This window comes from Lissotriton vulgaris, chromosome 2_2, assembly GCF_964263255.1.
Source record: "Lissotriton vulgaris chromosome 2_2, aLisVul1.2, whole genome shotgun sequence".
Lineage (NCBI taxonomy): Eukaryota > Metazoa > Chordata > Amphibia > Caudata > Salamandridae > Lissotriton > Lissotriton vulgaris.
The window spans coordinates 33,814,092-33,839,541 of record NC_141688.1 but is presented as its reverse complement, the minus strand read 5'-3'; the positions used below and the strand labels follow the sequence as shown (position 1 = coordinate 33,839,541).

Sequence of the window (25,450 nt, the reverse complement as noted above, 5' to 3'; positions counted from 1 at the left end):
ATCTTTATAGGGTCATGAAGCGTTTCGGCCTAGGAGATAATTATATTGGTTGGACCAAAGTGCTATACACGCCCGCGAAAGCAAGGGTTCGGATAGGCTCCTTGATTTCGAACCAATATCGAGTGGGCCGTGGCACTAGTCAGGGGTGCTCGTTGTCCCCTCTGCTGTTCGCACTGGCGATGGAGCCTTTTGCAGCGGAAGCACGGACGGGGCGTTATTAAAAGGGCCTGGCTTACAGGGGGAACCCGCAGGTTATCTCACTATATGCGGATGACCTCTTACTATTTCTGGAAAACGCGGATGAGGAATTGAAGGGAGCAGAAAGACTTCTGGAACTTTTTGGTAAGCTATCAGGCTTAAAGGTTAACTGGGCCAAGTCCTGTTTATTCCCACTACGACAGAGGGAGGAGCGGCCTGCCAATCTCCAGATACTCAAATGGGAGCCTAGTTGTCTGAAATACCTGGGATTGCACGTATACCACTCGGCGGCAGACATGTTAGAGGGCAACGTGGGCCGTTGTCTCAGGGCACTAAAGGGAAACATGACCTTTTGGGCCACTCTTCCGCTCTCTGTGTAAGGCCGTATCTCCTTAATAAAAATGGTGGCCCTACCACGTCTCCTTTACTACTTCCGCACATTGCCGGTGTGGATACCGGGCTCTATTTTTCGGCAGTTGAGATCATTGCTGATATCATTCCTATGGGGTGCAGGCAGACGCAGAATAGCGTTAGACACATTGCTTAGACCCAAAGATGAGGGGGGCATGGCAGTGCCGGATTTTGAGCTCTATTACCTGGCGGCTCAGTTGCAGGTCTTCACACAGGTGGCGAGGGTGTATCGAGGCCCAGAGCAAGAAAGGGATGGGGGCACCCCCCGGCATCTGCTTGCTTAAATCACCCTGCAGCAGAGACTCCTTCTCAGGGAGCTCTCTCTGGAGGAGCAGACATTTTTGCTCTGTTGGAATCGAGCGCGGCGGAGAGCAGGAGTGAGACGTATATACGCACCGGAGATACCGCTGGGCATGGTGACGGCACTCCCTCACAGAGGCGACTGGACGCGACTGCAGGGGTGGGAAGATGCGGGACTACAAATGCTAGGAGACTTGTATGAGGACGGGGTCCTTCTCCAGTACCAGACCTTACAGGATCGATTTGATCTGCCGAGGGGAGACTATCTGATGCATGCTGCTGTGACTAGAGCCATGCAGGCGCATTGGGGAGAGGGGTTGCAGGAGCCCACCACATCTATGGCCTGCCAATACACGATGATGGCGGCTGGCACATATAAAGCAGTGACCTGCCTCTACTCTCGAATGCTACGAGAAACGTTACAACCAGTGTTAACACTGAAGGCCAAGTGGGAACTGGATCTCCAGATGGAGATTCCCGACACTACTTGAGCGCAACTGCTGAAACGAGCGAGGAAATTGCACGAGAAATGCACGATTTCCATTGATACATTTCTATATCCTCCATAGGGCCTATCTCACGCCGGGAAAAATTGGGAAATATTTTTGGGTGGAAAATGCGGCTTTCCCCAGATGTAATACAGCAGAGGTGGATTTGGGGCATATGCTATGGGATTGCCCGCACTTACGGGATTACTGGCAGGAGATTGGAGAGACTTTGGAAACGGCTACGGATAGGGAGCTACAATACACTAAGGCGGTAGGAGTGCTGCACTGGTTTCCGCACACGCCCAAGAATAAGACAACTAGTAAGTTTATAGATATGGGATTAATACTGGCTAAAAGAGAAATCACTAGAAATTGGAAATCAAAAAAAGGACCCACATACCAGCGGTGGTATAATGAATGTCTTAAATGGGTGACGAGCGAAAGCACACTTAGGTATCAACTAGCCCAAAGCAATGCTGATGAAAGGGTGCTAGAGAGGGCGACCGCATGGGAGGCACTAGTGCAAGCGCTCCGAGATGGCATGGAGGAGGAGAGTGAGGAGCGCGCTGACTCGGACACTGAAGGACCCACTGGCACACCAGGCGCACACTCGTTGTGAATAACACGTTCCTCCTGGCAGCGGTCACACACATACATCAATTGCAAATCCAGGCGTAGGCGTAGGCATTGGGAGAAGAGTGGGGCTGGGTGGGGAGTAGGGGAAGTTTGAGAAGAGGAGAGGTTTAGGGAGGGGGAGGGGGCGAAAAATGTAAAAGCAGACTGTAGACATAATTGCACGCAGATTTTAAATGCTCAGGGGCTGTTGAGACGGGTGAACAATTGTTTGACGCCGCTCGACCTCCGGGTTGTAGGCACATGGGCTGTGTAGACGAATCAGCTGAGCAAATAATTAATACTGTTAATAGCAATGTAAAGTGCTTATAAATGTATGATATATGTAAGAATTGGTTCTGCAATAAAAACGATGTTTCCTGCAACAACACTCACTCGTTATAGATCCTGAGTGAGTGTCCGAGGAGGACACCATGGGCCGGTGCGTCATTGTGCCGCTCGTGGAGGGAGCGCACCGAGCACGACAGACCTGGCGATCTACAGGTAACCCTTTTAGGTACACCGGAGTCTTGTGGGTTTTAAAACATCCGGGAGGATTTGGAAGCATTCTGTATGCAGGAAGGGAGCCTGCCTCAACAGCACTAGCCTGGGCGTTTCTGTACTGCCGGTTTGCTCGTCCCACCACTTTCAAATGTCACCAGCCTCCACTGGTGTTGCGAAGACTGAGGGTGAGTAAATGGATGGATGGACGAATGTAGATGGTTGTTGAAAGGACAATGTGTCCCTCCGCCCTGCCGTGCAGTGTGTGGCAAGTGGAGCTGCGGCGGCGGCGGCGGAGGGGAGGGAAAGAAAGAAGGCAAAGTCGTCCGCTGCGGGGAAGAGAAATGTGCTCCACCTCCTGGGTACCCGCAGGAATTAACAGTCTGCAAGCAGCCAGCGCTGTTTAAAACAAATGGAGAAGCACTAAGTGCATGACCGCAGCCAGCCCCAGGCTAAAGAAAATGACTTACCTGTAGTTGACGTCCTGCTCCTGTCTGGGGGTCCGCAGTGGCTCCAGCCCCCTCCTGCACACTCCATAGCAAAAGCAAGTTCTGCAAGCCCAAACAACATGGGAAGGAAAGTCACCAAAAAGAGGCAAGCAGCTGCTGAAGAGAACCCAGCCTACACTGCCATCTAGACACTGGATGGTACTGCACCACAAGAAGCACAGCATCAGCAAACAAGCACAAGACAGCACAAGGGAAAGCCTATAGGGAGGACAAGCCTGCAGCGATGCGGACGTAGATTGAGACCCAACACAACTGCAGAAGTGACGCCTGTGGCCACAGGTGCTCACCGCAAACGCAGGAGAGACAACAACCTCACGCTGGACGGAGAGGAAGATCAGGACGTCTACCGCAAGCAGCAAGATTCAAAGGCAACCGATGGAAGAGCGCATGTGTACCCCGGACGCGGACAGTACAGGACAGCGCCTGAAAGTAAGGAAGCCACACCCAAAGCACCAGAAGACGTGCGAGGCAAGTACCCAAGTGTGAAGAAGAAAAGTGCGATACGTACGTAGAGGAGCGACGACGCCAAAGAATTAAATGAACCCCAAGGAACAAAGCTACACTCAAGATGTATCACGACGGTACCAAGTAAAGCAAGAACGTGCCACTGCAATGCACACTGACATGCAACGGAAGAGTAACGCAAACTTACCCCGCAGCCAAAAGGAGGCGAAGCAACCAAGCACGGTCAACGCCCCAAGAACCTAAAGAGCCTCACCGGAAGAGCGCACGAGAAGTGCATCCACCGGAGAAGGTCCATGGAGAGGTGAAGTTAACCCTCCAAAAAAGCAGAGCACACGCAGAGCGCAGGCGAAACTGCGCCAACGCAAAAAGCACTGCAGCAGAAGCACATGGCGATCCCAATGATCGCGGATAGCGAGAAGACTCACAAAGAGGAAGCTGTCCACTCCATCTGGTAGCAAAGAAGATCGCCCAAGAAAAAAGGATGATCCGACAAGCCAGAGGGGCGCCCAAACAAAAGCCGATCACCCAAAATGGTCGCCACAGAAGAAAGAAGAAATTCTGCCAAGTCAGGATGAACATGTCCTGCCAGAAGACGTCCGTGAACTGAGAGATCAGAAGACCCAGAGAAACAAACGCAACACCAACAATAACTAGAAGTAATAGGAGACAAGAGAGAAGATCGTAATGATTGGTCCAGTCACCGAAGAAAAGAGAGAAGACCGTGTCCTAAAGACAGGACAAGACTAGACGGAAACAGGCGGTAGTGCACGCTGCTTGAAGAAGTCTGGTCAGCAATACAAAGAAAGAAAGGTGACCGCACCGTGTCGCGAAAAGGAAAGGGAGAAGAGTGGCACAATGCCATGAAGAAAAGAACTGAAGTAAGAAGTCATATGGCACGACGCCATCCTCAACAACTTCTGGAAAAGGTGAAGAGAGGTGTAACAAGTCCACACACCTACAAGAAGAAGAAGAAGAAGAAGAGGTGACACACCACAACATCGTGTACAGCGACCACACGTCCAGGAGAACACTGATAGCACCAAGAACAGGACAGGCACCTATTCACAAGACCCCGACGACCCGGGGACGGTAGAAGAGCACAGGCCGGACCATTGGCAACACCCACCTTTGGGATCGAGCGGAAACCTGGAAGCGGAGGGAGCTCAGATGGCCTGAATAAGGAGAAACTGACCATTCCACACCAGCCCGTGGAGATCCAAGGGGCAAAGGCCTCAGGGACACCGGTGGCAGAGGCTCCCGACACGAGAGATGAATCCATCGCCGTCTAACCTGCACGTCCCAGGAAGATGAGGAACTTGTGCGCAAAGGCAGGAGTCAACAACTACCCTTCAGGTGGAGCTACGGACTTTGTGAGGTAGTACCCCCATCGTCTCCTCCATTCACACGCAGACTATGGAGTTGGAGCAACGCTGTGGAATAATACCCGGCCCAGTGGAAACCTGATGAAAAGGGCCTCCGGGACATCTTGTGGCAGGAGAACACCCGAGAGAGGGGCGTCCTAGTGAGAAGAATGTCCTTCGAACACTCCATCCTTTATAAGGTAAAGCCAAGCTGCCTACAGTGAAGAAACCGACGGACCAGCAGAAGACCGCATCCTTCAAGTCTAACATCTGGTCATCCTGTTTGACGTCATCCTCAAAAGCAAGATCTCAGTGGACTGACCAACACACTTCCACGGCGCAAGTAAAGAAGAGCATGACCACTGATAACCAGGACGTCAAGCCAAGAAGAAATAAAGTTTCAGCAGCAATTTCCATCATCGTCATCAAGCAAGCAGCTGAAGAGACTCAATGTAAATTTGTAATTAGTGTATATTTATGTACTTCCTCCCACAGATTCGGACTTTTGTCTTTCCTTAATTTTTATCAAATTTTGGGAGGAATGTTGTGTCCTAGCAGACACAGGCAAGGGTTAAAAATGTAAAGCCTACACTTAACACCCACCCACCTCTGAGGTTACGACATCACGTGACACAGTTAGTAAATAGGGCCGAGCGCTCGAGCTCGTGGCTCATTAACGAACTAAGTTACTGGTGTCTGTGTCGCAGTTATTGCACCATGTGGGCCTAGGGCCCCACGACATAACAATTTCATTACAGAGAAGAACAGATTGTATTGCAAGATGCTTCCATACCCACCCCCTTCTCTTGCATTAGCCATTCCTGGGCGAAATCCACATAAAACAAGTTTTACCGAAGACACCTGGAAGGCTGGTCTTCAAAGGGGGTGGGCGAGGGGTGAGGGGGGGGATTGGGAGGAGGGTACCGCCTAAAATTAATAGAACTATAAAAGCTTTTATTTTTGTTACATAATTCATTTTGCAATTTTGCCTAGATTGAATATATTGCTGTGACGCACATCTCATAAATCTGGCCTCCTAATTGCCAAACAGTAACTTCATTATGCCTTGAGGGTAATGCCATGCTGACGTGTTACAAAGCCAGCGTAACAAAAACATAGCAAAGGTCCACCGGCTCTGAAGACCCGCGCCTACATCCTGACTGCTATCCTGGGGTTTTTTCCGCCCGAAATGTGCGGGACACGGAGCTGATCCTGACGGTGTCCCTCTGATTTCTCCGCCCGCCCGGAGTCGCGAGCTCTGGGAGGATCGTCTCTGCCCCGGATCTCTGCCTGCTCCTCAGCGCCTGCTGGCCCTCGCAAGCCCCGAGGGAATGATCTGTTGCGGCGGCTGCCTACAACGAGGGAGGGCTTTCACCAGTCTGCAGCTTGGGCCATGCCTGCGTTCATTGCCCTGCCGAGATCACACGGAGCAGCTCCGGCACGCATTTGAGAGGGCTCGCACGGTCTCCTTTGTTTGTGGCCGCCATGATGCCGGTCGGCTTTCTTCCTAGCTGTGCTGGTTGCTGGTGAGCTTCACACGGCCCTGTTCGCCTATCTCACCACCGGCTGCCCTTTGCTTCCGAGGCGCACAGGAGGGGGTACAGTTTGCTGCAGGGAAAACATTCATTTCCCGGTCGGGGCCCGGGTCCCCGTTTCTCCCCCTCCCAGCACCCCGTGGACTGCTGACAAGATGGCGACGCCTGATCACCAGCGCTGTGAAGATGGCACTGTGCCCTCTTCCTGGAGCGGCGAGTGCGCATTGGCACAGGGGACCGTGCTTGAACCTTCCACCGTGAGTAGTGAACCACGTGAAACGCAGCCGGAATGTACCTACAGGGATGTGATGAGGATCCTGGGTGAGGTGCGGTTGGAGATGCGGCGAACCTACAATGTGCTGTTTGATACACTTGATGCATGTATCCCTGCTGAGCGCCGAGCGCAGGGGGTTCACTCCCGACAGGATCCGGGACTAACTTTGTTGCAGCTTGCCAGCCCATCGCTACCTCCTGTTGCTACTGTATCGATCGCGAGAACCACTGCTGGAGCTTCTACAGATTTGTTGCCACTAGTCGAGACTGTAGCTGCAACAGTGTTTCCCCTTTGTTCTTCGACCGGCCGCCTGCCTCGTGTACCAGCCTGGCAGCGCAGTTCATCGCTAGCCTGTTCTCCTGCCCTGTCCCCTGCTCCTTCTTTGAATAGTATCATCTCGTCGTTCCGTGGCTTTTGTCACCTGTATGCCTTGGAAGTGCATCTTAATGGGGGACTACCGTCTACGGGGGACAGGCGAAGCTTCCTCGGCGCTGGCGCACCTCCCCCATCCTTGAGGCGGCCATGTTTCCTCGTCGAAGCGGACTGCAACGGACTGCCAAGTTGGTTGGGTGACAGTATGCCTCCTAGATCGGGCCAGGGCTAGGCGATCCCCTTGCTGCATTCCTATACTGGCGGGTGGAGGCAAGGAGAGACTTGATTTGTGTATGGGACACTGTGTATTATTTGCTGTCCCTCCCCAATGGTTATATCTCGGGTGAAGTTATCTGGTAATTGATATTGGGGTGTACAATGTTTAATGTGCCGGCGGTGTCCGAGCGTGTACAATGTGGCCCTCCTCCTTGACTGTTCTTTTGTGGGAGCCCAGGGATGGACTTTTCTCCTTACTCCCTATATCACTGGTGACTTTTTCTTCTTTTCCTTCTTTCCTTTCACTATTTCTCTTCTCTTCCTAAATTTCGGGTTTTTTGGGGCGACAGACACTCTGCTGGGGGGGGGGGGGCAGGCCGTAGCCTCTGCATGTGTGTAGGGTGGGGGGTAATATTTAGTTTTCGTTAAGTTTCTATGGTGCCTATGTATGATCTTCTTTTATGATTTTTCCTTTTTTCTGTCCTGAGTCTGCGATAAGGGTGTAGGGGGTGCGGGTAGTACTGTGGGTGGTGCGCAAATGCTAGCTAACTCTCCTGTAGGTATGTACTGTACTGCCGATTTGGTGGGAGATTCCTCTTATTGTTGTTATTTTTTGATGCTGCCTGCCCATGTGGTGAAGTAAATGTACGGACTCAGTACTCCTTGGTTCTATTCTTCGCTGATTTATCTTTAGACTAAAAATCTTAACCTCACTGCTCCTTTCCCTAGCGACAGGATTCTGCCCAGTGTAACTACTGTTAATTGACGCCATATTGCCTGCTGGCGCGGGGGGACCGTATTGTTTGCTTTTTGTGCATAAAGGTATTGTGGCCGGCCTGACGGTTGTAGGCCCGTATTTGTACCATCCTTACTGCACAATAAAGGTTTTCCAAAAATTTAAAAAAAAAAAAAAAACATAGCAAAGCACATAAATACGCTGTTTCTGTTAACTGGACTATCTGTGCTGGTTTCGACTCCTGCCTGGCTTGGCACAACATAAACGCTGTACAAATCTCTGGGCTACCATGGATGGATGGATGGATGGATGGATGGATGGATAATGGATGGGACATAGCTTCAGTGTCTCATTCCAGGATGCACCCCGAGGGCAGCACCAGAGCTAGTATACAATTCTATACCACATACCTGGAGCGCAATGAAAGGCTGTATGAATGAATGAATGAATGAATGAATGAATGAATGGATGGATTAATGGATTAATGCCTTTTTGAAATCTGAGTGCAGCATACGCGCTATTCTATTGGGATGACTATGAATGAATTCATGAATAAATGGGGGCCTTCCCAGAACACATGTACACGCAAGGATGCAGCCATCGGACGTTACATTTGGTATTATTTAAGTGTATTATTATTGCATCATATTCCGGGAACCACCCTTAAAGCAATGGATGAATGAACGTATGTCTGCAGCCCACACTATGCATGCGTGCACACTCTGGGAGCACAGGGGAAAGTATGCAAATGTACGGCAAACACTGGGACCCCATGGATGCATTGAAATAAGCACAACAGGAAAATGACAAAATGACGCCAGCACAACTGGTTTTCAGTCCGGGTCTTGTTAAAATCTCCTGTTTCATGAGCGAGTTGGTTGGTAGGGTCCCTCTTCATTTCAGAAACAAAATCACTATCTTGCCCTCCTTTGCTGGCAAATATCTGGAAGTGGAAGCTCTCCAACCTCCCTTGTAGTAAGCTATGCACATTTCTTTCACCTTCTCAGGAAAAGCTGCCTTTTTTTTTTTGCTGTCACTGTGTGATTTCAGATGTACATTTGTCCTATTATACATGTATCTGCCAGTAGCTCGCACTTCCAGACTGTGTTAATTCTTGTTCCATCGATATCATTTTGCCTTACTGTATGGCACTTTGCATTGCGCTGTTCTTGGACTATTATTTTAATATTATGTGTTTGAGACCTGCAGGGCAAGGATGCCGATATGAATAACTACTGCACTAATTCCATCCGAGATTATTTTTGGCATGTAATGCCCTGTAAGCACACTTGCTTATACGGGTACCATGCAACCGGGTGGCATCGTGTATCCACCTGTGCCATGTTCTGTTAGCTTGAAGCATAATCATTCGAGGCTTGTCTGTGGGGAGGATATGGGGAGCTTCACCCCCCCACCCCCCCTCCCCACACACACACACACACACACACACACACACACACACACACACACACTCCCTCCCACCCACCCCACATCCCACCTCAGCGATAGCGGCGGAGCAGGGTTAGGGAGGCAAGAATGAGGTTGGATTGAGAGGGTGCCACTGTCACGGTCCTGAGGAGGGGCTAACAGAAGGGGTCACGCACGCAATGACGAGGGAGGGCCCGGGGTACCTCTGGTCTGAAAGCAGTGACCAGGGAACACCACAAGGTGGCGCGCTCATGGCCGCTCTGCACCCTTTGTGTCTCTGGCCACAGCACGCGAGAGTCAAAGACTCACTGCAAGACTCGACTCACCAGCCGCCTCACTTCTGTGTCCTTTTGACTTTTCCAGGGCTGAAATCCCAAAATAAGACCAACGGTCTCTGAAAGAAGCAACAAACAAACGCACCCCCTTCCAACCCCACGAAGGTGATGAATATATATATACAAATAGAAGTGTGCTTTTAAAAACCTAGAAATGAAATTGTTTTGTTAGAAATCCTAGATTGGCACACGCCCTAAATTATATATTAAAAGGGCAAGGGACAATAATTAACACCAACAATAGGTTTATCAATGTGTTGCTTTAGATGAGACATAGTCTTCTCAGCCTCTTGTAAAACCAGACCGCTCTGCACCTGCGCATGGCTGAAAGCTGTTCTGAGCACGGGCCTCGGAGGAAAGTTTCGCAGCTCCAAGTCCCCCAGGGCCAAGGCATGTCTGCAGCAGAGCACACTCGAGAGCGACGCAACCGAGGTTGAATACTTAGAATACCCTTGCTTCTGCTTAACCAATACTAAATGTGCCTTGCTGATTTTTGAAATGTGCTTCAAGCATCAAGAGATCACCTCCAAGCGGATTCAGAGAGGAAAAAACAGATGGAAGGAGGGACCATCCCACGCTGTAACAATGTGATGGCCTATAAACATGTTCTCTTGATAAAATCACTGGGGAGGGAACTAAGCACACAAAAAAGGGACATTCACAAAAATGAACCTATAAAAAGGAAGCATTTAAGACCAGCTCAATAAAGAACGAATGGCATTAGATGGCCGCACTTACAGCCCATAGACTGAATACAGCATTACTAGCAGACCGTGCAAGCGCTGCCTAGGCTCGACCTAAAAAGGAATCAACAGTATGATAAAAAACTTTGAGCACAAGGCATGCTGCCTTAAAACACACACATTCTTTCAAAAGCAACCAGTGTAGGTTTTGGATTCCTGGGACACATGGGCAACTGTTTTCCAAACACACTACCTTCCTTATTAAGTATTTAATTCATTAGAGTTTGGATGAAGTGGCTTTTGGAAGGCCCAATTAGAGACTTTTGCAGTAGTCTATCATTGAGACCTAGAAGATAGCACACAGCAGGTCTGAATGCCTCCTTTTTCCTCTACCCCCTGGAAAGTGTCTACTGGTGTTCCGCAGGGCTCGACTTTGAGCCCCCTGCTCTTAAACATTTGTCACACCCCTGATCTTCCTTGCAGAGGAGCTGGATGCAAAAGTCATAGCATATGCGGATGACACTCGGATCCTCTTTACCTGGAAGGAAGGTGAATTGTCCCATACAGCAGCCCAGCGTTGCCTTGCGGCGGTCTTTGGTTGGCTGGCCTGGGCACAGCTGAAGTGTAATGAGGGTAAGTCGGAGGTTCTTCTCTATGGACCCTTCCCACTGCTCTTTAGAGAGACTCTGTGGCCCCCAGAGTACCCCCAGCCTCTGTCATCTGGCAATCCTGCAAAAAATTTGGGGATCTGGTTTGGGGAAGATCTACGATTTACTGCTCAGAGCGACTGGCAGGGGTGTGCTTCGCCATCCTAAAATCTCTCTCAGGAAGTTCTTCCCCTTGCTACCTAGATCCGCCAGGGAAATGGTCACTCGGGCACTCATCTTGTCCCGTATTGACTATGCCAATGGTTTATATATTGGACTCCCTGGGTATCAGTCAAAGAAACTGCAAGTAATTCAGAATGAGGCTGCAAGGGTTCTGCTGCAAATCCCTGGGCGCGCTAGTATGAAACCGCATTTACGAGACTAGCATTGGCTGCCTGTGGTCCACCGAATCCAGTTTAAGGCCCTTACGCTGGCTCATAGAGCCTTACATGGTCTAGGCCCGTTTATCTCCAGAGGCGCTTTTCCTTCTACGCTCCTCGCAGAAATCTCCGCTCTATCACCCTGCGCCCGACTGCCGTTCCCCTGCTTCCGCAGGGTTCGTCTAGGGGGTAGCTCCCTCTCTGTTAAGGCTGCGGAGGCTTGGAATTCTCTTCCTCTGGAGCTGCGTAGCATCAAGAAACCATGCTATTTAAGAAACCGTTGAAGACCTTCCTTTTTAACCAACCCATCTAAATACGCTGCCCGCTGTTATGGTTCACCAACTGCGCCGGGACACTTGAGTATCCGTGCGCGATATAAATGTTTAATTAACAAAAATGTTTAATAACATAACATAACATTTGCATGAGTAGAATTGTGTCACAGCTGTGTCTCAGTCGAAGCTTAACTTGAAGCATTCTAGGGTAGGAAGGCTGCTTTGGGTATGGAGGATGTCAGGTGGAGCTTTATGTCGGTATCCTCGTAGTTCCTGGGACTAACCACGTCAAAAGAAGATTGTGTAGTACTGCTTTGCATTACAGCATTTGGTTGGCTGGTTGTGTTCTCCATGACTGGTCTGAGTTATTACAGATGTCCGGTTCCAATGCCATAAGGTGTTACTTTGTGTTTCTTCCACCCAAGTCCTTTGGCAGCTTTGCAGATTATCCAGAACACAGGGCCTCTGAAGGTATATAGTGAAGTGACCACTTTTTAGCTCCTTGCAACCCCCTGCCCTAAGCTGCTTTATGTATTTTACATGAAGCTCTTTGAACTTTGTGCCGCCACGAGTGCATGCTGAGTTTTTAAAAGTGAGGAAATATGGTTGTGTTTATTCAGCTTTAGGAACATTATAGTTGTTTTATGACCTATACAAGGGCTTAACTAAAATGCTTGTTCAGGTTTTGCAAAGATTTCACAACAGTTTCATTTTAAGAGGGTCAAACCCCAAACCAGCCAGAACTAGTGACACCATCATCCTTGAAGTATTTAAGGGCTGATCAGTGGCGGCTGGTGCTTTTTTGAAAGCTGGGAGGCAGAAAGGTTTGAGTTGAGTATAAAGTGCATGTGAGCAACCTTTCATCAAACAGTGGGGAGTGGTTGAAAAAAATGTACAAATAAACTCGCAAAATCTAACTCATGCAGAGTTACACATCACTCAGCCTGCACCCACACAGACACATTGCTTTACTCACCTTCAATCACAGGCACACACTGCTTCACTCATCCTACACTCACATAAGAATCCCACTCACCCTGCACTCACAAGGGCATACCATTCATCCAGTGCATTCACAGAGTCACACAACTCACTCGTACAATCTTACTACTCAACCAATGGGCTCTCATTACTCACCCTGCGCACTGCTTGCCCTGCACTCAAACGCACGCAACACACTCTGCCATTGCACACAGTCACAATATTCACCATCATCACCACACACCATATACACACACAGACCCCAGGCTGCAGCAGAACTAAATGCTCCCTGCACCCACACTCTCAAGCAGAGTCCTGCAGTGTGTTGTGGGGTGGGAGGGGATGTGGAGGCCCAGCAGAGGAACTACAAGGCTGCAGTCATTTCAGGAGCCCGCAATGATGATGATCCCCTTGGAAGTCCAGGCCGGAAGTACCATTAGGAACATCTCTGAAAGCTGGTATTTTCCCCAGTACATACTTCAAATATCAAAAGAAGAGAGCACTTTAAAACTTGCTTATAGCAGCCATAATGATTTCCTACTGAGTATTGCATGACCACAGATTGCTTTACTACATTAAAAATCCGGAAAGGGACTTGGTTGACATAGTAAAATCGTTAGGTGGCCCAGCTCACATCTGGCCAACAGTTTGAATCCTGTAATTTTTATTTCATCTTTCTGAGGTCGATAACGTGTATTCTGTTTTAGTAATACATCTCTATGTGAAAATACTAAAGAAAGCATGAGTTAACACAAGGATTGTTCAGCGTGATCCCATGATACCAAGACATGTTTTTCAGGCCAAAGACAACACCATAAATGGAAGAGGCGAGCCAGACATTAATGCGGGTTGGTGGCAGTGGCTTCTCTCGTCCTGTGCGAGCATAATGCACTGGGCATGAAAAGGCTCTAAGCAGTCGCGGCCGGCATTGCGGGCGGGTGGGGTGGGGGGTGTGGTGGGAGGGGTGGAAATGGTGTTGTCACACTGCGGAGGGGATGCGGGATAAATAAAAGTCAAACTTACCTGCTTCCTGCCTTTAAGTTCGCTGTGCGAGAAGGCAGAAACAAATGGTAGTTATTACGGTAATAACTACCATTTGTACTGCCTTCTCGCAAGGCGAGAAAGCAGTGGGGCGGCGCCCAAACGCCCCCATAGAGGAGCCGCCTCTGGGGCTGATTAAGATTGGGTGTGCTGGCCATTGTCTGCCCGGACACCGCAGGTAATGACCTCGCCAGCTCAGATGGACGGTCACATGCTATCTTTGCATACCTCCGCCTGCCTGGGGGAAATTTCTATCCCTGGAGAGGAGCCCCCATCCCAGCGGCTCCTCTGAACGCATTCAGGGTTTGCTGGCCAGCCACCATATTGCATGTGGCAGCTCAGCAAACTATTTTGTTTTACAAAAACAAATTCTCAAAGCAGGAGTTTTTTTGTTTTTGTTTTGGGGGGTAAGACATAAAAAATGACCCTGACGCCCTATGAGTTAAATCCAGTATGTGATCTGATGTACTTATGCCAATTGCCTCTAGTCTGTCATGCTGCCGGTTTAACTATAAAGCTGACAGACCGGGTACATCTGTAAAGGAGTACCTTGTCACCCATACTCTGAATAAGGGCCTACGGCTGTAATGTTTCTGCCTTTAAGATGATGGCTTTTGCTTTTGCTAATGTTATCCTCAATTCTCTTGCATCTGATATTTGTTGGGTCCCTCTAGGCTGCTGAAGATGGTTGGTCTTTACGGCAGAGTTCCCGTGGTGTGGCAGGAGGTGTTTGACAACAAAGTACAGGTAAGAACTGAAAGAAATGGAGCTTCTGACTTTGTTTCACTGTTTTCGTTTCTGCGAAATATGCATTTCAAACTCAAAATCTCTCACTCATCCTACTGCCTGTTCTGCCTGTGCTTTGTTATTTGTTGTTATAATGTCTCTTCCTACTCTCCTTTCTGTCTCTTACACCCTTCGATTTTTCCAACTATGCCTGACCACTTTCATATGAAGTCGCCTTCTCATTCGCTGGCTCCTTTCCCACCCTTCTGTCTCACTCCTTTCATCTTTCCATCTCACACTTTGCCTCCCTCTGCCTGGTGCTTTTACTCTCTTCCACGTCATGCCACCCAGTTTGGCTGGTGCCTTACTTGTCATCTACATTCAACAGAGACTTTCCCCTTGTGCTGGAAAATTCTCTTATTGTGTTGCATTCCAAGCTACCTATTGCACACTTATTCTTGCCTGTAGAGATTTTCTTTTTTACAATTCAATAGTGCTTTTTTTTCGCAACTAAAGGTTGAACAGGTTATTCACAGCACTTTTATGTTTTCCTATGATAGCTTTGTTATACAAATGAACAGTATCATCTAGGCCCTAGTTCCTCCCACCCAAAGTCATCACTGGGCTGCATTTGAAGTACAACCTCTGCGACTTCCATCCTTCCCTTAATCCACCAACCGTGATAATATTTAACGGATATAGATATATAACCTTTTGCGTAACTTTGGCCTACTTTGCTTAACGCCTAGTCCTTCCTGCTGCCATTTTGTACAGGTATGTTCATCATTATAACAAGTCAGATTGCTGTTGTCTTTTGTAACAGTGCAGTTGTTTACAGTGGGCATTGTTGATTCCAGGTAATAAATATCTTTATTTCTTCCATGCTGTTAAAGACAGTTTTGCTTGGATAACGGGTGAGTTTTTTTGTTACTTTCCAAAAAACAACTAATATTGTGGCTTCCTCCCCAAAATGTAAGTTAAATGCTACTCTAACTCCATCTCTAACATATTTCCTCTAGACTGGTAAGGACCTCTACCAGGTCTAAACTACTCTGTATCCCCATTTGGGAAAAAAACACTGTGTGGGAAATGTGTGCTAAGGAGAGATGGTAACTGCTTAACCATCAAGGGGCACTTTGTGCCCACCTGGAGATTCATCCTTGTCACCATGTGTCAACCTGTTGCCTCAAGCAATGGTGGGTAAGAGTAAAACATGCTCAATCGCTTTGAGGAGTTCTCTTCATAGTTCAGCCCATGTGGCGCCTCTAACCATATCTGTGTCTCCTCATTTACCACCGTTCTCACCTGGAGACCAGACCACTTATCTCCTAAGGGTCTTATCTTTCACTGGAAAGCAACATTATCCATCATCCAGCTGCTGCAGAGATCATATACATTCAACCTGCACGAAGTATGTTGCCATTTTTTTAATCCTACCTGTTGATTGTCTTTCTGGCCACAGAGTTTTTTGTTCTGCCATAAGTCCTCAGTGTTCGGTTCTTGAATTACTTTTACTTTTAAAAGAGGAGAAAAAACCTCAAACCAGAAAAGAGGCCAACGTAGCATTTCACGTTTCTTTGGCCAAGATGATTGACTTCCCAGTGTAGACCTAACAGGAAAATGTTATTGCTTATTTAATATCTGCTGTGAAGTAATGCCGAAAAAATGAACAATATGGATGATCCTGCACATCTTCACCGCATTGCTGCGGCGGCTTTTCTCGCTCGTCATGAGCTCACGGCAGGTAAGCCTCATAACGAGCTGAGCTAGTCATCGGTGCGGAGGGGTTAAGAGGGTTCCAAAATCAAATGATCCAATCTGAGTCCATTATATCACTGGTGTATTTCTTTTACATTTTTATTATGATGTGAAACTTCAGGCTACACATATTTAAAGTTGCAATTCAAGGTTAAACAGGAGTGTCATTCGTGGCACGAGCCACGAAGATCTAAAGTTGCAGCCGCCACTTGTGAGGTGAGCTGTACTACAATGTGACACATGAACCTGTGGACAAAATCCACCTATTTATTTTGAATGAATCGCATTCTATTTCACTTTGTTTTCTACCTTAAATTTATAACTTGCACTGCCTTGATAAAGCTCCATAGTTTATTGGCCGGTACAAAACATGTCATCTGCAGCTTTCACATCAACAGATATGTAAGAGAACGATACCAGTACTATAATTGACTGTGAATAGGATCATTGAACCCTGGAGTGCTTCCACAGTGCACAAGATCAGCCTTGTTGTTTATTGTGTAAAAAACAGGAATTAGGCTCAGACTTGGAGGACTGCAGCCCAGCATCCAATCACTTACTCGCTTTTGACCAGTAAGATTTATGGGTGTGCAAATGCTACTAATTAAATCCAAGAACCCTCATTTGTAGGCAAATATGAGGAGAAAAAAGATGCAATCACTCGATCTTCTTATCTTGAGTGTAATGTAGTCTGCCTGTTGAATTCTGGTACTGCTGTTTCATTGCACACTTATCTCATTTCCAAATGCCTCTGTCCTAATTTTCAGATTTACCCACTTTTCTGTCCTGTTTTTTTCAGATGAGCAATGACACTGTGGTGCATGTGTGGAAAGGATCAGAAGACAAGAAGTATCTGGAGGAGCTGGCAGCTGTAACCAAGGCTGGATATCAAGCTCTTTTGTCTTCTCCTTGGTACCTTAATCGCATCAGTTACGGGCAGGACTGGCGGGACGTCTACCAGGTGGAGCCCCTGCAATTTAATGGTACGCTTGTGGCTAAGCTTGAAAAGGGTTGGCCATAAAATGGCTGAAGGGGAGTGCACAGTCCACAGTATGAAGGGCAAAATGCAGAAATTGCGTGAGCTACACAATAGTATCTATTTCACTCTCGCTCTTAGCTGTGTTTGCAGAGACTTTAGGAGCTAAGGTGCTCCTATGCAGAGGATACCAAGTTCCTCTTCTCCTGGGTAGAGGAAAACAGCTTGCTGGGGAAGTCATAAAAAAAATTCCCTTTCTGTGTTCCATTGGTTGTCTATCAACCAATTAAAATGTAATCCAGATAAAACAGAGATAGTGTTTTGTGGCCTAATACCGCCAGATTTAGGGAGGACCTTCTAGCTGAAGGAAGCCGTCCTCCCTGACCCCCAACATGGCACTGTAAAGAACTTGGGAATCAAGTTTGATAGTGCCCTTTCTTTCAACCACAGATCCAGGCATTGACTGGCTCCTGTTTTGAGCTGTTAGGGACCCTTGAAAACATCCTTACCCTGTCAGACGACACCAAGAGAACGGTGATCCAAGCATTAGTAACCTCCAGGTTGGAATATGGAACGCATTGTACCTATGTCTCTTATAGTACCTTCTTGGCAGACTTCAGGTGATGCGGAATTAAGCAGACTGTGTCCTCCTCAATCTTACCCCGAGAACACACATGTGCCTTCATTTGAAAGCTGTTCACTGCTTCCCATTAAAAAATTGATACTTTTAAAATCCCTTGTCCACAAAGCTAGGCACACTTCAGGAGCTGGCTACTGGAGAGAGCGGATTCATGATTACAGACCATCCAGAAACCTTTGTTCCTTCTCCGAGTGAATGACTTGAGTTCCCAAAATTCGTTGTCCCAGAACTGGCGGCAGTTCTTTTCTTATCTCAGGCCAGTTACATGGAATAAACTCCCTCTGGAGCTACAAACTACAAAAAAATAAAAGCATGGCTCTTCCCGCAAGCATAATAGCACCTTCCTTGTTGTTGTAGGCTGCCTGACTTGGCGCTGGGACACTCTTTTTAGTGGCTGTGTGCTATATAAATCTTGATACCATAACACTCAGTAGGTTACAGAAACAACAGAGTTATAAGTAGTGAAGGCAGTCTTAGGTGAGCGCTACTGGCATCTTTAGTACATTCTGGACAATAGTAGTGTATGGTGACACCAAAGTCACCAGGTCTTAAGATGATTGTGCTCCACATATAACCGATATGCAAGTACATTTTAAGAAATCCAGTCTAAGGTTGAGTCCTGTTGAGAAAGCAAGGAGCCCCATATCGCACTGAATGCATTTAATTTATCATTACAGTGTGTTCATATTGGGTATTATGCTGTAGTTCCAAAAGCCATTTATGTTCCTCTGGTAGCGTATGTAGGCGCCCGTGTCTGAGTTTATGGAGTTTATGGAGTTTGACTGCATCAGAGAATGATTACCTATCAACAGATCTAGGACAATAGACCTGAAATCTCCTAGCTGTTATGTAAAAGCTCAAGTAAGTGAGAGAGAGAGTGTGTGTGTGTGTATATGTGTGTGTGTATGTGTGTATATATATATATATATATATATATATATATATTACCTACTGGCGGTAGTTAGAATTTTCAGAAATCCCATAGGGAAAAAATTCTATGTGGAATAACTTTAACGTTTGTGGACGGAATTGGCTGAAATTTTCAGGAAAATGGCACAGTTTGTTTCTGAGCAGCCCCTGAAAATTTGGGGGGGGTTTCGTCAAGGGGGGGGCCGAGAAAAAAGGGGGGTCCCAAAATGCGTTTTTCCCATTCATTTTTCCATAGGGCGGTTGGAGTCACTTTTAGCTCGAACGGCTGAATAGATTTACACGAAACTTTGCAAAATTGTAGATATGGTTTGCCCGACGTGCCTTTGCTATGTCTCAATATATGTGCTCCTGTGGATTTTGAGAAATTAACGTTTCAAAAAAACAGATATATCTGTAACAGCGCTCCGGTTCGCGTACCTGACGCGTAACGGAACTTCGCTAAGAGAAGCGGATTGGCTCCCCGGTGACTGTGAACATTCTAAACAGTCCGGAGCGGCCGCCATCTTGTGTCTTGGTAGGATCGAGACACAAGATGTGGCAAAAACAAAGGGGGAAATGAGCATAATGGGGCAGAGTACATCCTCCCTGACCCCCTAGGTTTGAGGAGGGGGCTTTAAAAGGGCCCCACGGGGGGAAAAAAAAAATTGCGTGTTAAATATCTTTATTCGGCAAATTGATCACCATAAAAGCATACATATACCTAATACATTTCCAATTCACCAGTTAAAACTATAAAATGATGCGCATAAAAGGGAGAAATGCACCACAGACACTAGATACTGCAAGCGGGAACAAGCATCAGGCCGTTGGTACCCTAGAAAGCAATTTCAGTAAACGAGAGCGCGTTACCCACGCACTGCCCAAAAATGTTGCCACCCCACATATTATGATGGGGGATGAAGAGTCAGTAGAAAGTACACGTAGTGCCTGGCTATGGCACCTCAGCCCCAGCTCCCTACATACAGGTTTTAACCACATTTTCCGGGCCACTTTATAAGCAGGGCAGGCAAAGAAGAGGTGGGCCACAGTCTCCTTTGGTGCTGCGCAGCCAGGGCACGAACGCAAGGGGGCATCAGAGTTGGACCACTTCGCCGTGAAGTCATACACCGGGAGCGTCCCGTATCTCAATTTTAGGCATAGCGCTCTATCTAGAGGTTTAGTTATCAGGTCGAGGAAAGGTTCAAGCTTTTTTTTACCCATTTAATTAGCAGAAATTGATCCGTGAGTGAACCCCCAACCACACCACTCAGCACTTCACTCTGTACTCAGTCCCAGTATAGCTTTTTAATCACCTCCTTGGGTGGCGGCATTTGGGACTCCCAAGCATCCTTTAGACCTAATTTAAAAACCAAGTCTCTCACCTTATTCAACCATCCTATTTTGTTTCCAGTGTCCAACAGGAGAAGATCATCCAACCCTTCGGCGTATTTTGCAAGCTCCTCAGTACTTCTTAAACGGGTCCAGAAGAGCAAGGGTCGTAGCCTCACCAAATCTTTTAGGGCTCTTCTGCCCAGATCTAATCTCAGGGGAATCAATGGGGTGGAAGCGGGAAGAGCCACCACCTTCCTCAGAAAGTTGTTTTCCGCTGTGGAGAGATCCGAGTCATTTTCGAACCCCCAGAGTTCGGAGCCATATAATGCCGCCGGGAGGATCTGACCCTCGTAGATCGCCATGGCCGGGGAGACGGGTTTACTACTTGACTCGCGGAGCTCCCTCAGAGTCGCCCCAGATACTCTTCGTGGCTGAGTAACATTTTGGCCAGGTGGTCCTTCCAGGTCATTCGACTATTTATCCGGACCAATATAGTCAAATGAATCAACCAACTCCAGGGGAGCCCCATTAAGCAGGAAGTTATTTTTAAATCTTTTGGAGGGGGAGAGTGCCATCAGTTTAGTTTTTGAGGTGTTGATGGTTAAACCTCTGTTGGTACAGAAGGAACTAAACCGGTTCAAGAGTTTTTGCAGACCCACTGGGGATTTGGAGATCAGTAAGGTGTCGTTGGCGAAGAGTAAAGTGGGGATTCTTTCCCCCGCCAGGGATGGGGCATCCGACTCTTCCCCTTTCAGGTGGTCCACCACACCATTCACAAATAGGGAGAAAAGGGTCGGAGCCATGACGCAGCCCTGGCGTACTCCTCTCCTCACAGGGACCCTATCTGTTAACGGACCCTGGGATCCCCATCTGACCCTCGCATAGTTCCCCTCGTGGAGCTTTACGATTAGACTCAGAAGTCTACTGGGAAATCCCATCTCTCCTAGGATCTCCCATAATTTGGCCCGGGGGACCAGGTCAAAAGCCGTCTTGAGATCTATGAAGGCCATGTATAAACTGCCTTTCTTGATGGTAACTGCCTTCCAATAGATAACAAAAAAGCGGAAGACCTGGTCCATCGTGCCTACTTTTCTTCTGAAGCCCGCTTGGAGGTGGGATAGAATACTGGCCTCCTCCATCCAATCGCCTACCCTTGAAATGATGACCCTGCCGACCACTTTCTGAATTATATCTATCAAACTGATAGGTCTGTAGTTCGCAGGATCATCTCTTGCCCCCTTCTTAAACACTGTTACCACCTCTGCCCCCTTCCACGAGTCTGGCACCTGGTGTCCCCTAGTAATCAAGTTCATAATTGTGGCGATTAAATTGGCCCAAGCCAACGGCTCCGCGATCAACAGGTCCCCAGGGATCCCATCCGGACCGGCCGCCTTCATGGGGGTTAGATGCCTAATCGCCGTCACTACTTCGGTGGTCGTAAAAGGGAGGTCATCCACCCCTGAGGTATCCCCAGCACCAAAACTAGCTGCCCCGGGGCTGATTGGCTCATCGTTACCTCCATATAGGGTTGAAAAGTGATTAAACCATTGCTGACTGGTTATGTGAGCTGCTAATGGTTGCGATTTCCCCTGCCTGGCTCTGTTGATCAGATCCCAAAAAAGGTTCGGGTTCCTTCTACTCACAGCATTGGATAGGTCTTGCCAGTGCTGTTCCTCCCTCTCACGTTTAGCCAGCGCTAGTGCTTTTAGGTAATCCTTCCTGGCCGCTCTAACCAGCAAAGGATACCTAGAGAGCAGGGCTTTTGTCAGATTTTTCCTTTTGCCCTTACACTGATCTGAGTACCAAGGTTTGTTTGAAGTAGGAGGTGTAATAGTTTTCCTATGACTTTTCCCTTTCAAGGTAAAAAATTGACTAACGTGTTCTATTGTCGCTTTATAAGCTGAGTCAAGGGAAGAGTACGGAGACATACTAATCTGATTTTCACAGTCCCAGGCCTCCAGATCAGAGTACAGGCCCTCTACCAGGGATTTAATGGTCCCTAGATCATTCTCCTTCAGGTTAGCCTTGTCCCATTTCAATCTACGGTTGTTATTGTATGGGATGATCTCTTTTGATGTCTTTATGGGGGCATTCGCCTTCCTATCTTTGAAGAGGCCCCAATTAAACTTACAACACAGGGGATTATGGTCGCTATCCTGACTTGGGAGCACCTCCATGTCAATAAGGTCAGCCCATAAACTGACATCCATTAGGATGTAGTCAATTCGGGACGGCCCAGTAAGTCTATTAAAGGTCAGTGCACCTGCCCGGTCGGATATAGTCCTGCCGTTGAGGGCTCTTAGCTTATGGTCCCTAGTTAGGGCATTAATTTGGATTGCCCTGGCTGTCCATTTTCTTATAGGGGGCAGGGATAGAGTTGGAATAGACCATTTTGAATCTTCATCTTCGATGCCCAGGGGGTCATCTCCGAAGAGGGGTTCAAACGTACAGTTGAAATCACCCCCCATGATGATTTTTGCTGATGAAGGACAGTTAGCTAAGGCGGAATCCAGGGCTGTTAAGATTGAAGAGGCGGAGTCCCCAGGAGACCCTCTGGCGTAAACGTTAATTAGATCAAGCCTACTTCCCTCTGCGTTTCCTCTAGAAGAGAGGTGGAGTATATCACTACACTCCAAATGGTGGTGTGTGACCTCCCAGTCTAGATCTATTTTGATCCAGACCATGAGACCTCCCGCCGGTCTACCCTTCCCTTTACTTACTGCAGGCAGAAAGTGGGTGGTATACCCTGATTTATTTATGGGTACTAAGCTCCAGGTTTCCTGAAACAGGCAAACCTCGAACTTCTCGATGAATGAGTGCCATTCTGGTATATCTAACTTCCTTTTTAACCCCGCAACGTTCCAAGATAGGAGGTTTATTACTCGCCGTCCCTTATGCACTTTGGTGAGTCCCCCCTTATTCACATCCTCATTATCCACCGTGGTCATGCAGCTACCCCCTTCCTGGACCGAGGGTATAGGGTTTGCAGGACAGCTAGCCATACTGGCCATAGACCCGGCTATCGTATTATAGTTGTTTTTGCGGGGGGAGCGCTCGGTACGCGCACCGGGAAGCGGTCCGGGGAGCGTAATATAGGGAAAATAGGATGAAAGAATGTTCAAATAAAGTATGTATATTGATTGTTCTTTTTAAAAAAAAAAAAAAATTTTTAAGTACCAACATGTAGGTACCAATGCAGAGTCTAAAAATAAAAATACACTGTTTTCTTTGTAGATATCTTGCATGTTGTTTCAGAAGTTATTGTGGTATATGGAATTCATACCATAGTCTGTCAGGAAAGCAGAAACACCATGGAGGCAGGAGATGATAAAGAGATGTTAAATACACATTGGAGATAATATAGTGGAAGAAAGGAAGTAACTATGAGCAAACTTACTATGTAACACAAACAAGTTGCACAGTATATTTAAAGTCTGATTTTACATTATAATCAATTTGGTACTAGTTTAAAAAAATACATATAAAAATTAATAATAACTCAAACAATTTTTGAATTATTAAATATAAATTTATTTCTCTGATTCGTTTTAAAAATTAAAAAGAACTTCTAATAATTCATTGTCAGAAATGTTCTCATTTTCAATCAGGTAATCTACTGATTCTACATATTGCAGAAGTTCAAAGTCCCGTGATTCATCAAAGAATTCAGAGTCATTGGGTTTAATTTCTGTATCTTTGTTGCTTTCTAGAACAATTTCGAAGGTATTTTTTTTCTCTCCTTCCATTTTTGTGCTGTAAAATGAATTTAAAAAAAATATCAGTACAGATAGGGCACTGTTGGGTTTAAGTACAGACAGGTAGTTTGGTTTTTTAAACAGTGATTTTATCTTTGGGCAGTGTATGGTATCAGACTGGAAGTAGAAATATAAAAAAAATGTATTTAATAAAGCCTAAGTCAATAATTAATTACACAAGACAAGCCTAACTCCACCCATAACTAAAACAGAGAAGTCTATCTTATTCTATAAGTATTACAGAGGTATAGTATATAACTATCAGTAAATGTTTTCCTAATTAACTTAAAGTGCAGAACATACTTCAGTTTTTAAAAGAACATCTTACCTTTCAAAAAGAAGTTTAAGTTCTCAGTTGAAATGCACTTGATATGTACTTCAGGAAGTAGTTGTCAAAATGGCTGTGTTTCTCTCTTTCTTTATATATATTCAGGTACATAGCCAATCAAATGTCATGAAATAATAGAAGATATTGAAAGTAGCATTTTGATTGGTTGTCAATTCTAACACTTCATAAGTGTTTTTGTTAGGTAATTTACCTCAGGATATTTAGTCAAGCTTACAGCATAATTTTCTCAATGGAATTCCATCAAATTTGGGTAAATGGTAGGGACTGCTATGCAGTAGGGCCTATTCTATATTTGTTGAAAGTGTCTGTAGTGGTTTTTCTGTAAATTACTTTCCCACCTTTTTTTTATCGAGCGCTTACCGGTGCGCTCCCCGGTACACTAACCGGCAGCGTTACGGGAGTCCTCCATTTTGTGTATCGGAAAGAATTGAGACATAAGATGGAGGACTAACAATGTTCAGAATGGGTAGAAGGGGGCACGGTAGACACTTTGTGACCCTCTAGGTTTTCTGAGGGGGGATTAGGACGCTGATATATGAAAAAATAAAAATTTGGAAAATTTCGCGGTGGGAGCGCCCGGTACGCACCGGTAAGACAACCGGGGAGCGTACTGTGGTGAAAAAAAAAAAGTTAGAAAAAGATAAACGTTTTGAATGATCAGAGGTAGGGTAGCTCTGAAAAGAGCTATTGGGTTCTGTGGCTAATTTAGGTACCTACAAGTAGGTTCCAATGCACACTTTTAAATAAAGGACGAATATTCTTTTCCCTTCATCGGAGAAGTGCACACCATCTCTTCTGTAGATGTCTTGAATGTTGTAACGCTAGTTATTGTTGTATATTAAACCCATTCCATAGTCTCTCATGTAAGCAGAAACAGATTTATTCACATGTTTCCGTGCTTTCTCAAATTGTGGAAAAAATTGGTTGTACCACTTCCATTTCTGTCTTTGGCATATATTGGAAATATACCAAGGCAGTTTGGGGAAAAAGTGTCATCAATTGATGAAAGGTGTTCTTTAAAAGCATTTCCAGACGAACCCCAGTCATAGTGCCCAAATCATTTCCACCACAGTGCACTATTAAGAGGTCAGGGTTTGGCAGATGCATACATTTGTTTTATTAAAAACATATAAAATATATTTTTGCATTAAAATAAGAATACATTTTACAGCTTTTGATATTTGCTATTAAAAAACATTGAAATTCACTGAAAAAAACCATAGGTTATAGACCATATATAGTTAGGAATTAGCATTT

General features: G+C 46.6%; 1 protein-coding gene across 1 annotated transcript in view; it reads left to right on the top strand.

The window, feature by feature from the left end:
• The window catches only part of HEXA (hexosaminidase subunit alpha), a 121,950-nt gene that overhangs the window by 67,217 nt on the left and 29,283 nt on the right, over positions 1–25,450 (top strand). Inside the window, exons 10-11 of the mRNA XM_086959243.1 lie at positions 14,423–14,495; positions 17,032–17,215. Of these exons, the coding sequence (XP_086815369.1) occupies positions 14,423–14,495; positions 17,032–17,215 (257 nt within the window). The remainder of the gene's footprint in view (positions 1–14,422; positions 14,496–17,031; positions 17,216–25,450) is intronic.